General features: G+C 44.5%; 1 protein-coding gene across 1 annotated transcript in view; it reads left to right on the top strand.

The window, feature by feature from the left end:
- The window catches only part of HELLS (helicase, lymphoid specific), a 372,397-nt gene that overhangs the window by 167,081 nt on the left and 188,038 nt on the right, over positions 1–17,278 (top strand). Inside the window, exon 12 of the mRNA XM_085603527.1 lies at positions 14,535–14,631. Coding sequence (XP_085459653.1) covers positions 14,535–14,631 — 97 coding nt within the window. The remainder of the gene's footprint in view (positions 1–14,534; positions 14,632–17,278) is intronic.

The raw sequence follows: 17,278 nt of genomic DNA, 5'->3' as shown, positions 1-17,278 counted from the left end.
ACTAAAAAGTATTCTATGCTCATCCTCCCTAAGGGTACACCTAGCGGCAATCGTAGTTTACACATGAGGAGAGAGAGCATTAAGTCTCTTTACGTCACTGGTAGTAAAGAGGTTCCTGGAGGGGGCGAAAAGAATTGCGCCACCAAAGAGGATGCTGCCACCGGCATGGAACCTCAGCGTGGTCCTAACCGAGCTTATGAAGGCGCCGTTTGAGCCCATCCACAAGGCACGCTGCAAATGCTGACAAGGAAAACAGCCTTCCTGGAAGCAATAACCTCGCTGCGCAGAGTGAGCGAGCTGCAAGCACTAACACTGCAAGAGCCCTACATCCAGATACACAAGGATAGGGTGGTTCTAAGAACGGACCCACACTTCATGCCTAAGGTGGTGTCGACATTCCATATGAACCAGACAATTCAGATACCGAGTTTCTTTCAAAACCCCACAACAAGCGCAGAAAGGGCACTGCACACTCTAGACGCCAGAAGGGCAGTGATGCACTACATTGAGAGGACCAAGGAGCACAGGAAGACCAAGCAGCTCTTTGTCTCCTTTGCAACTAGTTTCCTGGGTAGACCCGTGACAAAAGCCACCATTGCACGATGGATTGCACTGACAATACAATTCTACCACAAACAGGCAGGGCAGGAGCCATCGGATGGGCCACGAGCCCACTCCATAAGGAAGAAGGGAGCAACTATTGCCTTTCTGGCAAATACGCCCATTCAAGACATATGCCTGACGGCAACATGGGCTTCAGTGCACACGTTCACTAAGCACTATTGCGTGGACATACAGATGAACAAGGAAGCACAAGTAGGACATAAGGTGCTTCAACACATATTCAACAGCCAACACTCATCTACCACCCAGCCGCCACAAAGATAACAAACCGCTACAAATGCACAGCATAGTGAATCCAGAAAGATTCACGCTGCAAAACGAATAGTTTCTTACCTGTCGGTGTAGTTTTGCAGCTTGAAGATCTTTCTGGATTCACTAGCAAACCCACCCACCTCCGCCAGGAAGATGAGGATGGAGAAAGAGGTGGAAGGACAAGGAAGAACAGAATAATTGAAATACTAAAGGAAATTGGAAAAGGAAAATTAAGAGCGCCTAGGGTTAAAAAAAAAAAAAGGGAAAGAACCTGAAGATGGCGCCCCAAAGGTTGGACTTCTGCAGGATGCACGACGACGTCACGAGAGGTGCACCAAATGGTGGGACGTCGACGCTCACCTGGGCTACAAAAAAGACTACGAATCCGGACCCAACCACCAGATCGCGGAATAATGCACAGCATAGTGAATCCAGAAAGATCTTCAAGCTGCAAAACTACACCGACAGGTAAACTATTCGATCTCATCGTGAGATCTTATTGGCTGTCAGCACTTCATCCAAGAAGTGTTTTCAGCCATCTTGAGACCAATATACATGATAGCACCTCATTAAAAAGCATTGCAGTTAATGGAAGGTTTTAAGTTTAGTTACATTATAAATCATTTGTTGATGGTACCATAATCATTTTAGGAATTGTGGTGTTCTAAGGTGATTTTACCATGTGAAAAAGCCTTCTGCTGGGATATCATGATTCATGTTTGAGAGAGAACTATTTTCTCATGCTTTTCGCACAGAGGTTTGGAAGGTGATCTATAAGCTATACTGAGAGCATATTTTCTGTAAATTCACATTATCTTTCTCAGTCATGTGAGAATGAAGTCTGACATTCTCAGTAAAACATGTACATCCAACAAGGGCAGAGACTGTCAGTTGATTCCTTTGTGTTCTACTGCAGCTTCCCAGAGTGTTCCAAAGAACAACTAGAGCGCTAACAGTCCTACTTATGATAAACGTATGGCACACCTGAAGCCATCTTGATTGGAATTAAGTGGTAACTATTAAAACATTTAATTTAAAAAGGAACAACATGAGGGGATTCATTTTGCCATAGAAAGTATGATTAGTGCTGCAGAAAGAGAAATTAGGGCACATTTTGACTTCTCAAATCCTCTTCTATTTCATTAAAAAATTCTGACATGCAGACTGAAACATGCACTTTGAATACCAGCAGCAGACTTCCTGGTGAGCAGTAGCTTTACTACAGTGATCTAATGAGCAACTAAAGTGCTACCATTCAGAATTTATGGCAAATGTGTGACACATCTGAATGCTTTCTTGATGGAACCAAAGTAAACAAGCATTGAAAATGCAATAGGTCTCACCCTCGTTTAAGTTAAAGCAATTCGGTTTGTAATTGGGTGGCTTTTTAGCTTTGCTTTTATTAGTGTTTTTCAAACTTTCATGTACATAACATGCATATTTGTATGCATGCATTTAAATTTGTATTTATATAGATATGCAGATTGTGTGTATCTATCTATATCAGTGTCAGTCAGTGTCAGTCAGAGTGTCCGGGTGTCGGTCTGAGTGTCTGTCAGTGTCGGAGTGTCAGTCGGACCGAGTCGGACCGAGTCGGACCGTCACACTGACTGTGTGTGACAGCTAGAGCAGCTCTGCTGACCTGGTTTTCTGCACTCACGATGCACGCACCCGACTTCGTGAAAATATATTTAAAAATATAAGTTTATTATAAGTACAAATATATTTTTATGAATATCTTACATAATCTCTTGCCCTAATATGTATATTAAAGACACATACATATCATTTTGGCACATAACTTTTTTGGAGGGGAGTCGCGCGCCCCGGCACATGACGTCACGTGGGACCCGCAACCGCGCAAACCTCTCGTACCGTAATGCCCATGTTGCGAATGCGCGGGAGCAGGAGTCGCGGACTGGTCGCATACCAATCGCGCACATCACGTGATATTAAATGTATATGATATAACTGAAATACACGCAGACGTCGCACGCCATACGCGGATCTAAAATGGCAGCTTGAATGCACGCACCCACCGTGATGTGTACGCTTTGAGTGCGCGACTCCGAAAAAAAGTTGATTTATATTAAAACGAGAATTAATATTTCAGTTTTAATTTTTTATTTTTTTGTGCAATTTTCGGAAAAATGTTATATAATGAATAAAATATTTATAAACAGTTAACTAGTAAATCAGTACAAAAAAAATAGGTATAACTACTATCACACTTAAAAATTAGCATTTAAAAAAACCTTAGAAATTCACTGAAAAAAACATAGGTTTCAGAGACGTTATAGTTAGAAATTAGCATTTAAAAAAACCTTAGAAATTCGCTGAAAAAAACATAGGTGTCAGGGGTGTTATAGTTAGCTGGCCATTTCACTCATACAAAACCATAGAAATTCCTCCATTATAGTTAGTTCTGCTAACTATAACTCGCGCGCCCGCAATGCACTGCTGATGTCACATATTGCATCATTCATGACCTGGTCAGTGACATCACTGATATCTCAAATGACATCACTGATGACATCATCCACATGACCATCTGATACACCTCATCATACATTAGTATAACCTCACTCACTGTAAAATACAGAGTACAATATTTGAAACCATTGACACACCAATACCAGTTACTACATACCCACTGATTCTTAAGTCTACACACAACTACCCATTCAACAATCATTTATACATGCAGTCACTAATTAATAGTACACTATCAAATGCACTTATACACATATATAGACATTGACACATCAGCAGTCATCTTAGTCGGTTATGCAGTCATCCTACTCACTCATGAAAAAAATGTATCGCACTTACATTTACTCACTTACACAATTATCCAACAACGCCTCATTTATTCAAACACATAGTAACTCATCGTTAATATGTTAAAAAAGCACCATTACAATTATACACATTCATATAGTTACTCTCACAATCACTGACTCTTACACATACTTATTTATATACACCAACTCTCACATACAATGCCATTTATTTTTTTACTTTGAAGTACAACTAAAACATATATTCGCTCACCAACACACAAATACACTCAGTCACCCAAAAAACTGTTTCCACATGCACTCTTAAAGCTATACACCTAGTCAATCCACCATTCACACATCTATGCATAGTTACACACACCCCATCCAACCACACACACTGTCCCATACAAATACTCACCCAACTAATCAATAACTAATACACACATGTAGTTAGTGACCAACTGATGCAGCATGTTATACAACAGAGACAGTGCTGCACACATTCATAGTTTAGTTACTAATCCATGTATTAAGTGAGACACTTTTAATTACTCACTTAAACAGTCAGACAGCTGCTAAATCCTCCATCCAGACAGTTATATATCCACTCAATCTTCAATACAGATTGGTATATATATATATAATACATATTTACATTTCAAACTAAACCTCATTCACTGGATGATGTCATCAGTGATGTCATCAGGGATGTCACTGACCATGTCATGAACGATGCAATATGTGACCTCAGCAGTGCATTGCGGGCGCGCAAGTTATAGTTAGCAGAACTAAATATAACGGAGGAATTTCTATGGTTTGGTATGAGTGAAATGGCCAGCTAACTAGAACACCCCTGAAACCTATGGTTTTTTTTCTGTGAATATATACATAGATATAGATAGTTTTCCATATGTTTTTCTGGGGTCTCCGCAAATGGGCGGGGAATATTGTGAGAAAGTGCCATCTTTCTTGCATGGTATGCCCCCACTTTTTGCTAAATTGCTGAATGTACTTTGATTGAGTGTACCCTGGGTTCCTGCCAATCAGGTGCCCAGGGCCTATGTTCCTTCCCTAAACCACACAAACTCCAAATTGGCAAACCCTAGCCACATGTCAGCCCCTGGTAAATGGTACCCTAGGTACCCAGGGCCTTGTGGCCAGGGAAGGCCTCTAAGGGCTGCAGCACTCATTGTGCCACCCTCAGAGGCCCTGTACCCTTACACACACACACACTGCCTTGCAGGCTGAGTGTCTGGGTGCAGGACAAAACAAAGAGTCGACATGGCACACATCTCTGTGTGCCATGCCCATCACCTACACTGCCAAGGCATATGTCAGTCACCCCTCTGGCTGGGTGCCTTACGCCTATGGTGTGGGCACAGGAGCAGGAGCCCTGTGCCCCTACAGTACCCGGGTCCATTCCTGGGCACTGTAAGTGCAGTGCTGCCATTTAAGAGTACATGGTGCTGAGAGCTCGTCAAACACGAGCTCCACAGCACCATAATGGCAACATTGAAGACTGGGAAGTTTGGTATCAAACTTCTCAGCACATTAAACCCACACTGATGCCAGTGTGGGATTTAATGTACTAAGCACCCCAGAGGGCATCTTAGAGATGCCCCCTCACAGCTAACCTACAATCGACGTCTGCTCTGAGGCTGCCCAGGCTGCCACACAGCAGACACGTTGCTGGACCCCTGGGTGGGAGAGCCCCTGCTCTCCCGGGCCTGCAACAATGCACATCCTGGGTGAGGTGAGAAATCTCCTCCCCCAGGATGAGCAAAGGGAAGCTTCAAAGGCATACCGCCATTTGGAGTTTCCCCAGGCCACTGCAACCCCCCACTCTGGCGGGAAGCTTGGCCGGAAACCCATACAAGGACAGGGGATGTGCCAGCCTGCCCACCCCACCCCTCAGGTGGGGGAGGCGAGGTGAAACACATCTCCGGGCTCTCGCCATCTTGAAGATGGGAGACCCTACCCTATCAGGATTACGCTACTGCCCCCCTCCCACAGGAGAGAGGCAGGATAGGGGGTGTACCCACCCCAGGACAAGGACCCATTGGTTCCTGGCCTTCACCTACCTGTAACGCCCCTAAATTTTGTATTTAGGGGCACCCTGAACCTTCCTCCCTTAGATTACAGATAGAAAACTACAAGAAGAGCAAGAAGACCAAAGACCTGCCCTGCCCTGCAGCTGCTAAAAAGAGAAGAAGACACCAACTGCTTTGGCCCCAGCCCTACCGGCCTGTCGACTCTCGAACCTGCACCAGCGCGGCATCTCCCGTGGCCAGCAACCTCACCAATCCCGGAGGACCTGGCTGCCTTTTGGCTCTAAGCCCCTGGGACTCCCATGAGTAGAGGCTCTACTCGAGAAACCTATCCCTAACTCCTGGCAGCAGCCCGGAACCGCGGACCCAACACACTCTGCACCAGCCCAGCCTGGCCAGTGCCGGAGTGGACAAAGACCCTGAGGACGACCCCACGGCGACTGTGACCCCGAGTCCGGCACCCAAGGACCCCCCTCGACATCCCGGAGGAAGCCTGCAGCCTCAGAACCAAGTGCCACCCCAACCGCGATCAACCAGAGGGTAAGATTCCCGACGTCAAAAGGCACCCCTGCACCCGGCGCCCTGCGGCCCCCTGTGCCCAATCCCGGGGTACCCACCTAACCTACAACTACCCAACTTACCTCTCGAAGTGGGGGTGGCACCTGAAACATCCTCGTCCCCGAGCCTGCAGCCTTTTTCCAAACCGGAACATTCCCATTGATTTCCATTGAGCGCCCGAAGGCTCAAAAGCACCCTGCACCCAGCCGCCCGAGTGGCCCTGGCAGTGCCCTCTCTACACTAACCTACTTCCCCACTTGCCCTGAGTAAGTGACCAGGAGCCCAGCTCCCACAGCCGCGTGGCTTGCCAGACAGCAGCCACCAACCAAGGCCCCCCTATCCCTCATAGGATAACATTGGGCCTAACTCTCTGCACCCGGCCGTCCTGAAACCGCTGAGGGTGAACCAACTGTACCTACCTGACCCTGGGGGACCCCTGAGTCCATGCCCGGAATTTCAACTCTGCCAGTCGAGTACTTACCCTTAAACCGCTAACTTCATTTTCCTCATAGGGTAACATTGACTGGCTTTTTCTTCAAAAATCTTCAAAGTGTGAACTTTTCAAAACTGCAAAAATTCACCAAAAATCAGCCAAGTGACAAAAACGAATTTACTCACCTGCTCCTAGGTGAGCTCCCAGTGCTGGATCTTGGTGCCCAGCCCTGACCCTGAAAAGTGTTCACAACTATACTTACCTCTAACTCATTTTTCTCCCATAGGAAACCATTGTCTGCTTTTCTGTGAAATTTCTTCTAAGTGTCTATTTTTGCAAATTTGAAATATTCTTTTAAAATCGTACCATTTCTGCAAACGAAATTACTTACTTGCTTTTGATAAGGACCCCAGTCCTGGGTCTAGGCACCCAGTCCTGGATTACTAAAGTAACGATAAAGTACTCTACCTGCAATTTGAATTTCTTGCCATAGAGATCCATTGAATGTTTTCTTTGAAATATTTTCTAAGTGCTAACTTTTGAAATAGCTAAATATTATTTAAAAATCATTAGTTATTAAGTCGACTTTCATCACTTGATTCTGAATACTGACCCAAGGCTGGTTCTAGGAGCCAGACCTGGAATTCCAAAAGTAATCTGAAAAGTAATTTATTACAAATAACCTGAATTTACCATTGAGCTCAATGCATTGTTATGTTTAGGAAATAGGATTGTTTATTGCAACCAACTGTGACTGTTTACACAAATTTATTGCGTAAGACAAAAGTATTTATATTCAACCTCGCATTCTGAGAAAGTATATTTTTACCCCCTGTGTGGTTCTAAAAATAAAACAAGCATATATTTTATATATATAACCCATTGGCCTAGAGTTCAGTTATTGTGTGAAACCATTTGCTGACTGAGTGTGTACAATAAATGCTTTACACTATCCTCTGGTACTGCCTTACTGCTCGACCAAGCTACCACTTTTGAGAGTAAGGTCATACCTAACTTTGACCTCTATCAGCCTCTGGGGGACTGTGGACTCTGTACACCCTGTACCTATTAGGGAACAGAAGAGAATATCTATTTCTCCTGATCTGTTAGTCAGTAGCTGTGTAGTATAAATCGATTTTTGGTGTGCATGTTCAATTAAGTTGGTATTTCATGTAATTATTGTATCTTTTCTGTATGTGGAAGGCCATCATTACTTTATTTCGCCAATGCAAAATACGGCATAGAGTATGATACATACATAGTTAAAATACCTATCATAAGGTTACATAAAATGTAATTTTATATAAAAATATGCCACTTACAAAGTGTAATAAGATGCACAAATATTTAAAATCTGCTAATAAAAATTCTTAAAATCCTGCAAATATTGACTCATTACAAATTTTCCTCCTGTTTAGAGCACACTGAAAGAGGCCAAACAATAACAAGTAAAGGTATCTGATAAACATTTGAGAAAATATAAGGCTGGACGACGCAAAGTCTAAATTTTAGACAGAGTGGAAATATGTGCCTCTTCCTTTCCTCCCTATACAGACTATAAAAGAATAGGTGTAAATCTCATTGGGCAGAGCGAGCGTCACAGGGACAAACTGTAAGGGCCTCATAGGGGTATGTTAGCCGGATACCCCAACATGAGGGGAATGAAATTCAGGCAAAACCTAACTAATGGGTATCTATGTATGGGGTTTGTCACAGAATTAAGGTATGTATGATCCTGTGAGGTCAACCTTGGTGCTAAGAGGTGGTATTCATTAACACTAGACTTTGTATAGTTAACCACGCTTCTTCATCTCTTCTCCACCAGCAATAGGCCTTTCAGGTTGGTTCTTGAGATAGCTCTACATGCAGGGGGTTAGCATGACCGATAGAGTAAAAACTATCCTTTATAAATTGAAGCAGTTTTACTTTAGATACACCGTCAAGGTTTAAGGAATCATAGTATTTCTTGTGTGAGCCTTAGAGCTACCCTTCTCCATACCCAATGCCACAGAAGGGGTGGAGCAATATGGATTAAGTCCGAGATGAAGGGAACATCCAGTTCAAGATGACAAATATAAAATGAACAGGCTTTAGGGAGGCCTAACTGATGCTTCCAGAGCAGTCCTCAATTTGTTGTAAAACGTGAATGCTGGCAGTTCCCCAAATAGTAGCCACATAAGTTGTAACAGATGTAATTTTTGCTTCATAGATCTTTTTAATTACATCAATTGGCTTTGACCCCATCCTTTTTGTGAATCTAGATAGAGCTCCTATGCTTATTTCCATCATTATCCTCTTATTGTCCACCATGTTTTGCCAAGTGTTTTTAGAATCAAAAAGAACCCTTGGGTAACGAAAGGAATCCACCACCTCCAATTTCCTTCCTTCAATATTCCATCTCTGGGTTTTCTTTGGCCTCTCCAACTAGAACAAAAGATTTAGGTTCATTTACACTAAGTTCTAAGTTGTTCTTAAACCTTGTATATTTCTCTATCGAATGCTGAAGTGCATTGCTAGTCCGGGCCAGCAACACCACAGCATCTACGTAGAGAAGTATAGGCACTGGGGTGGAGTTAATATTCGGAACGTCAATTGCAGATGCTACCAGGGCAGGTTCCACACCATTGGTGTACAGTGAAAATAGGAAGGGGGCGAGTATGCACCGTTGCCTAATCCCGCGGGCAATACCAGAGGGTCTGGTAATTTTGCCTGCTCTACCATACCGAACACAGGCCGTAGCACCGACATACATTCCTCGTAGAAAATCAATGATAGGTTTCTCAATGCCCATGTCTTACATTATAGACAATAATTTTTCATAGGCTACTAGATCAAAAGCCGCGGACAGGTCCATAAAGGTTATATATAGTTGATCTCCCTTGAACGCAGTATATGTATCAATAAGTAGGTTTAGATTAAGGCACTGAGCGACCGTCCCTTTTCCCCTTTCTAAATCCATACTGGGAGCATGATAAAATGTTCCTTACTTGGGCCCAAGACTCAAACCTCTTTAAAAGCAGGAGACCCATTAGTTTTGCAGTACTGTCCAATAATTATACTGATCTATAGTTTATTGCCAGTGCCTAATTCCCCTTTTTGAAAAATTGGGATAGTTCTTTTTCTTTTTTTTCCCAAGAGGGAAGGGAGCTTACTTGGGCTATAGCATTAAAGGCGTTAGTAATAAGTGGGGCCCATAGCTCTTGGTTGACTAAAAAGAAATCTATTGGTACCCCATCGGGGCCAGGTGCTCTAGAGGGGCTAGATTGATTCAGGGCAAATATCACTTCCTTCAAAGAATAGATGTTCTTCATATACGGTAATCTGTAAGCCCAAAAACTCCGATGTGGCTTTGCCTGGCTGTCCAAACACCTCTCAAGTGTCACCCAAGCCTCCTCTGTGACATGTGTCGGTGGTAATCTCTGGGTCACCACTGAGGGAAGGTGCATTAATGACATTCCAGAAATCCCTGCTGTTCTTTAGGACGGCCGCCTGGGAAAGTTTATCCCAGGACTCTTCTTTCAGAGCCCTCAGCATCTTTGTACAAAAACCACAATGCTTTTACCAGTACCACATCCCGTGGGGTGCAATGGGGATTCTTGAGTGCCTTAGAACACCATCGACAAACCAGCAGACTGCTGCCGGTGCCTTGGGCCATTATTAATTTCGGCTAAGATTTTCTAGAATGCTGGGATGATATCAGTCAACGGGAAGAAATCTAAGCAAGTATAGATTTCCTTAAACATCTTTGCAACAAAGCTACAGATACATTTGGCCAAATCAATTTTCCCCGATTTCAGCACTATACCACTTTTCCTTAATTCTAGGTTTTAGAATTTGATTCCCATGAATTGTTACCGAGGCGCCAAGGGATGTGGCAAGTAATCACAGCATGATCGCTAAATGCATTAAAATTGGCCTCCGGCTGGGATATCCAGTTTCTAATACATTCCAACACCAGGAGATAATCCATGGTCGAGCTGGATGACCGGGAGGAAAATGTGTGTTCAAGTATGTGCGAGGCATTCTTGTGCTTGTTAATTATTCTATTTGCAGCTTAATACTACGCTGCCCGTTAAGGAGCTGGTCAGTGGTTCCAGGGTGGTCTGTATGGCCTATATAGTTGCTCCCTCTCTGGGTGCTTAAAGTTCGTGGAGAAACAGGGAATGCCCCCTTTGCCTCCTGCCACTGCTCAACTGATGCAGATAGGTTTCTATTCGTGAAGCACATCAAGTGCTCTTTGATCCAAAACATTCTGGGTGCTGCATTCACTTAGGGACAGGGGAGTTTTTCTTAGAAATGGAAGGAGTGCAGTTTTTTATTCCTCTTTTTATGAAATCTCTTCATTTGAATACTTATGTAACGTGCCCGGTGTTTTTTACTATACTGTACCTGTCCGGCAAAATCAAGTGTTTCTCTCTCCTTAAATTGCAAATTTCACCCCCCAAAAAGTCTTAAAATCCAGCTCAGGCATGGAAAAGCTGAAGTTTGAATGTGTGTTGCACCTTCTCCCCATGATCTCCGTGGTCAAAGTCCGTGCCAACAATCCGGAACCAAGTTCTTTCATTTTTGCTGAAAATACTTCCAAGACTTCTTTGTAGTCCCTTTCAGATTTTGGTAATTTCTTTTTGCAGTTAATGCATAGCTATCATGCATTTTTTCCATAAGTGACCACTGCAGGGACAGTCCTCTTTCCAAGTCACTGATGTAGTAGGTGCAGCCTTTCTGCTGGGTCCATGTTGCAGAAGGGCAGTCCCTCTGTCCTCTTGGCAGTCCTGATGTAAACTGAGAACTGTCTATGCCGCCATCTTGTTTTTGTCCAAGGGTAGGACTCGGCCAACGGGGCAATAGTTTCCGCAAGGCTACTAATCCCTCTTTACATCATTTCCTGTGGTGTTTGGCGACCCAGCAATCCCAGGATATCCCCCTCTACATGAATCCAAGGAGGTGCAGGCCTTTGTTCTGAGAGGAGCCTTGGGCATACCGTTGGGGTGTAACCAGCTACAACTGAAAAATCTCCTTCTCAAAGGAGTGATGGACCCATCCCGAGATTGCATAGAAATCTGGGATTTTAATGCAGGTTCTTTTTTATAAGGAAGATGACTGGACAGTGGACACCTATACTAGACCTTGGGAATCTGAACAAGTTCTTGAGAGAACTCCACATAGTAGCGCCAGCAGGAGTTCTCCTCTTGCTCAAGGAAAACTACCTGATGTCCCTGGGACTTCTGGACACATGCCCACATCCCTATACACAGAAAGCACAGGAAATGTCTCTGCCATTTAGTGGCTGAGTAGCAGTACTAATTCGGGTCGCTTCAGGTTGGTACCTTGAATATCCACCAAGTGCCTAGTGCTGGTTTCTGCCTTATCAGATTGCAAGATTATTGGGTATACCCGTAATTGAATGACTGGCTCTCCCAGGCTCCATCAAGGTAAAGGCAAGGGTTTCTTCTGCTGCCTGTATCTATCTGTTCCACAGGTTAGAGCCAACATTAAACCTAGACACGTCATCGTACAAGTTCTTTTGGGCAATACTGGACACAGTTAGGAAAGGTGTATTACTCTGGACGGAGCGAGGTACTTCCAAGCCATGGAGCAGACCACCTTGATCAGTCCGTCATGGTCAGTTATTACAAATATCTGCTAGCCCTGATGTCATCCTGCATAAGCCAGATACCTTTTTGCAGACTCTGTATGAGACCTGTCCAACTAGAACTGGACCACCAATAGAAGCTAGGTCCATGTCACAAGACTAGTGAAGTAGGTGCTGCTATGGTGGCGTTTTCCATCAAATCTCAACACAGGCTTCCCATTCCCAGCAGACAGTGGTGCTATCAATCAGTGCTTTTATGGGGGACTGGGGAGCTCACACAAGAGCCGTCAACCAGGGGCTTCTGGCTAGTAACAGAAAAGAGGCTCCATATCTGTATCCTGGAGCTCCGTGCCATAAGCCTGGGCTTACAATAGTTCCTCTTGATACTGGCAGGTCAGGAAGTCCTCATCAGGACAGACATCGCTGCACTTTGTCATTTGAGCTACAGCAGTTCTCCTACTTAGTTGATGGCAGCTCCATGGGGGTGGGTGAGCGCCACGGACCAGCAGCATGAGTCCTTGGAGCACCCTGCAGGGTTGCTGGATGGCATACTATTATTTGCCTAAAGTTTCTTTACACAGTTCACCTCATGACCCACGTTTTAGGAGACCAGGTGGCTTTTCATGCGATGCTCCCAATTGAGTCTGCTTCTTCTGGAAGCTCCACATGTCTGCAAAATGGTTGGGTTTCTCCTGGACAGTCTGTTCCCACCTGGCCAGGCACATTCCTTCCCTCTCTGAGCAGACAGGCTTCTGTGCACTAGGCAGATCCTTGGCTTTTCCAGCAGGAAGCACAGACTTCAGGTAATGTCCCCAAACTTATGGAAGATTGTTGGCATGCTGATTTTCTACTCTGGCTTCACAGCAGCTCTTTCAATATTCTGTAAAACTCTCCCTCCCTTAGTCAAGAAGCACTTGAAACTGGGACAAAACATGGGGGTTTCAGTCCCACTCTTTTTCCTTTTGGACAGGGGATATGGATCCACTCTGAGTTCTGTAACCAGTTTATAATGGTTTCCTTTCAGATGTCATTTTCTGGCTGTAGTGAAGACACCGCTTTTGTGCAAGGTGATGGTGCTGTCCGCTGATGGTGGTGTTGGATCCAAGTGGGCACAAATGTGTGTTAACATTGTGCCCCTGGCTGTAATGGCAGTCCTGAAGTAGCAATCTGTAGATAGTCAAAAGGGCTGCCCATGCCTGGACATTTCCCCACCTTTATAAAATCGGTTAACGCTCCCCGACATCCACTGGTACTAGCAGACATACTCGTGTTACTATTATGCATGTGCCTCAAGTACACACTTTACACAAACTCAGCAACCACACAGTATGTCAGCGCAAAGGTATGGGTCCCATTTTAAAGCAGAACTTTTACATGAGTGGGTTCGGTATGCCGCATTCCTAAGACACCAAAAAAAGATATGCAGGCACCACTGCTTCATGTCAATAAACCATGATATAGGCGATAGATTTGTGTAGAACGAAGGCTTGGTGTGTCCCTCCAATTCACAGAACCAGTTAGACATTTGTATTACCATGGACAGACCTAGTCGACAGCACTCGCTCTAGATTAGTGTGTTGCAATCACCAGTAAAGTTGGTGTACCAGTTTCACATGCAGGTGTATCACTTAATGCAGGGGCGCAAGCCCTTGTAGCATGTGGGAGAAATTTCCGTCCCAACTGTTTATGGATGTTTCATTAGGAGAGCATTTTAAAATGAAGACATGGCAGCTTAAATAAACAATGAGACAATGTTTCGATTCATCTTAAGATGATCTTTGAGGTGCTGTTTCTCAGCAAACCCAGATGACCACATGTATTTGTTTGAATAGTGAAGCTCTGAAACAAAACATTTTCAAGAAAAGGATATCACCATGTTAGTATTATGTTCAAATACTTGGATTTTTTCTTCTCCAGGCCAAACATTCTTCTGGTGCACAAGTTGGTGGTGATCATACTAGTTAAGCAAAACTGTCCCATGAAATGCCTGGACACAGCAGTCAGCTGCCCAGATATGGCACCTAACTGAAGCAAAATGTAAAATAATTAAAAACAAAGTTGAGTTAGATGCACTTTGTCATTGGTAAGCTCGTTCTAATTTAGCTTCACAGGTAGACCTTTCCTCTAGGTTTTCGTCCACTACCATTAACAGCTGTTTTCAAAGATACTGGTACATTGTTTGTATTGGCAATTTATCTGCATCGTGTATAAAAATGGTCATGTATGTTTTATCCTCACTCTAGCTTTGAATCGTGGTTTGACATAACTGCTATTGCACAGAATGCTGAAGATATCGTAGCCAATGAACGGGAGCAGAACATTTTGCACATGCTACATCAGGTACAGTCAGATTTCTACATAAAATTACAAATGAGCCCATTGAACTCCATTTCTTTTCACCGCTAACTTCTACTTCAGGATAGTTTGTTGTAATTCAATGTCAGGTGGATATACTATACCACCTCAATTGTGTACTTAGGATATGCACATTAAGAGTCCATCCAAGTTTTATGTATTCTACATTGTATGAGGCTTGTTCTGGAGGATGGGAGTGTGGGCAAAGCCGGGGAGGGGGGGGGGGGGCGCCGCGCGACGGTCTAGCGGAAACCCTTCTTTATTTGAGCAAGTTCTCTGATTTTCTGTGCTGTGGATCTCTCTGGGGGGGGGGGGTGCCTGCTGTAATGTAGGGAAAATTGTGGTCCTTGGGGCAGGCTCATTTCAAGTCTGGTTAGTCTCATTTGAAAATGGTTTATCACTTTTTCAGTTAAACTAACTTATGTTGAAAGTCTGTAATGAATTACCCCTTACATTACTGGTTCTGCGTATATAGTTAATCTTGCATGGTGATTTTACGCTACTACTATGGGGAAAATTAAGGTATGTGGCTTTATGTGAAGTAGTTTTTGCTGACGTCAGTCTACATTGACACATACCGGTTTAATTTCTGTATCTTATTAGGTTCAATGTTGGGAACATTTGTGCAAGGAATTTAAAGAAGTGTATTTTTGCTACATTACTCTCTTCAGCATTTACAATCAGTCCATTAATTCACCATCTAGTTGCATGGTCAGGAATGTGAATCTAGAAGAGTTTCAAACTCAAAGCTATTTTTACTGGTAAGTTCTAGTTTTTAATTCTGAGCACACTTATCTGCTATTGTTACTGCAGGAATACTGTAACCCTTTTCCACAGTAGAAAACCTGGTTTGATAGCCCTTTAGGAGCTACTATTATGCCAGACCATTTCTCAAGAAATAGTTCCATGGTCTGGCTTTGTGCGTTCTGGCAGCCCTACTGTTAAATTCTTTCTCCATGAGCAATCTTCAGTATCTTCAGCTCTATATTCCAAGTACCAAACCCTTACCTTCATCTTCTCACTGAAGCAAAGCAGCTTTCGCTGTATTCTGGGAGAGGGTTTGGCCATGAAAGAGGTAATTGAAGGGGTTTTGGTCAATGGCAGATTTTCGCTATGCCCTTTGTTAGACCCCATTTGGGGGGCAGGTACACATGGAGGATAGGGGTACTAGGGTCCAACTGTGGGTGTTGAATAGTTTGCTAATGATGTCCTAGGGTCCACCCTACTGTGGCTCTGCAAACTGGGCAAAATACTACTGTAGGAAAGTGGGTTCTGTTGCAGTAACCCCCCACTTTTTGCCAGACTACTGATGCACTTTGACTTGATGTGCCCTGGGTCCCTGCCAGTCAGGTTCCCAGGGCCTGTGTTCTTTCCCCAATACTAACCCGATTGACATCTCTAGCCACAGGTCAGCCCCTGGTAAATGGTACCACAACTACCCAGGGCACTGTGACCAGAGAAGGCTTCGAAGGGCTGCAGCACTTATTGTGCCACCCTTCGAGGTCCTGTACCCTTACTCGCACGCTGCCTTTGCAGGCTGCGTGTTTTAGGGCAGAACAAAGTGAAGAGTCGACATGGCACACATCTGTGTGCCATGCCTACAACCCACTACCCTGGCATAGATCAGTCATCCCTCTAGCTGGGTGCACTATTCCAGTGGTGAGGGTACAGGTGCATGAGCCCTGTACCCCTGCAGTGTCTAAGGTCATTCTTAGACATTGTAAGTGCAGTGCTGCCATTAAGAGAATATGGTGCTGCGAGTTTGTCACTACAAACTTCACAGCACCATAATGGCTACACTGAAAACTGAGAGGTTTGGTATCCAACTCCTCAGCACATTAAACCCACACTGATGCCAGTGTGGGATTTAATGAAAGGCACACAGAGGGCATCTTAGAGATGCCCCCTTTAAACTAACCTACCACTAGTGTCCAGGCCGAGTGGCTGCTATCAGCTGCCACCACCAGACATGTTTCTGGACCCATGGGTCGAGAGCCTGCTGCTCTCTGGGGCCTGAAACAATGCACATCCTGGGACAAGGTGCCAAGCCTCCTCCCCCCAGGATGGGCAGGGTTCACGAAGGAGAAGCTTCAAAGGCTTGCCGCCTTTGTGAGTTTCCCCAGGCCACTTGCTCCCTTCAGCAACTGGTCCCTATTGGTTCTGATCCCCACTTTGGGTGGGAGAACCAGCAGGAAAAACAAGTGAGGAAGAGAGGTGTGCCCACTCCACCCCTCAGGTGGGGGAGGCGAGATGAAGCCCAACTCTGTCCTCGCCATCTTGCAGATGGGGGGGGGACTCAGCAAACCAGGGACAGGCTCATGCCACCCTCCCACTGGAGGGTGACAATAGGGGGTGTACCCACCCCAGGGAAGGGACCCATTGGTCCCTGCCTTGTACCTACCTGTAACACCCCTAAATCTAGTATTTAGGGGCACCCCTGAACCTTCCTTCTGTAGTAGGGGATCTCTGTGTATAGTCATAATCTAGTGAATAGTCCCGCCCATGTGCGTGGACCCCGGAGCAATAAAAAATAATCTCTAAAGGTGACAAATCATGCAGACCTGCATACACCTTTAAGAGAGAATTTAATTTAAAGACAGATAATGCAGCCTATACCCACAGGCTACACTGT

This window comes from Triturus cristatus, chromosome 1_2 (assembly GCF_964204655.1).
Source record: "Triturus cristatus chromosome 1_2, aTriCri1.1, whole genome shotgun sequence".
Lineage (NCBI taxonomy): Eukaryota > Metazoa > Chordata > Amphibia > Caudata > Salamandridae > Triturus > Triturus cristatus.
Note: the sequence above shows the minus strand (reverse complement) of the source record. Positions and strands in the feature narration are given on the sequence as shown.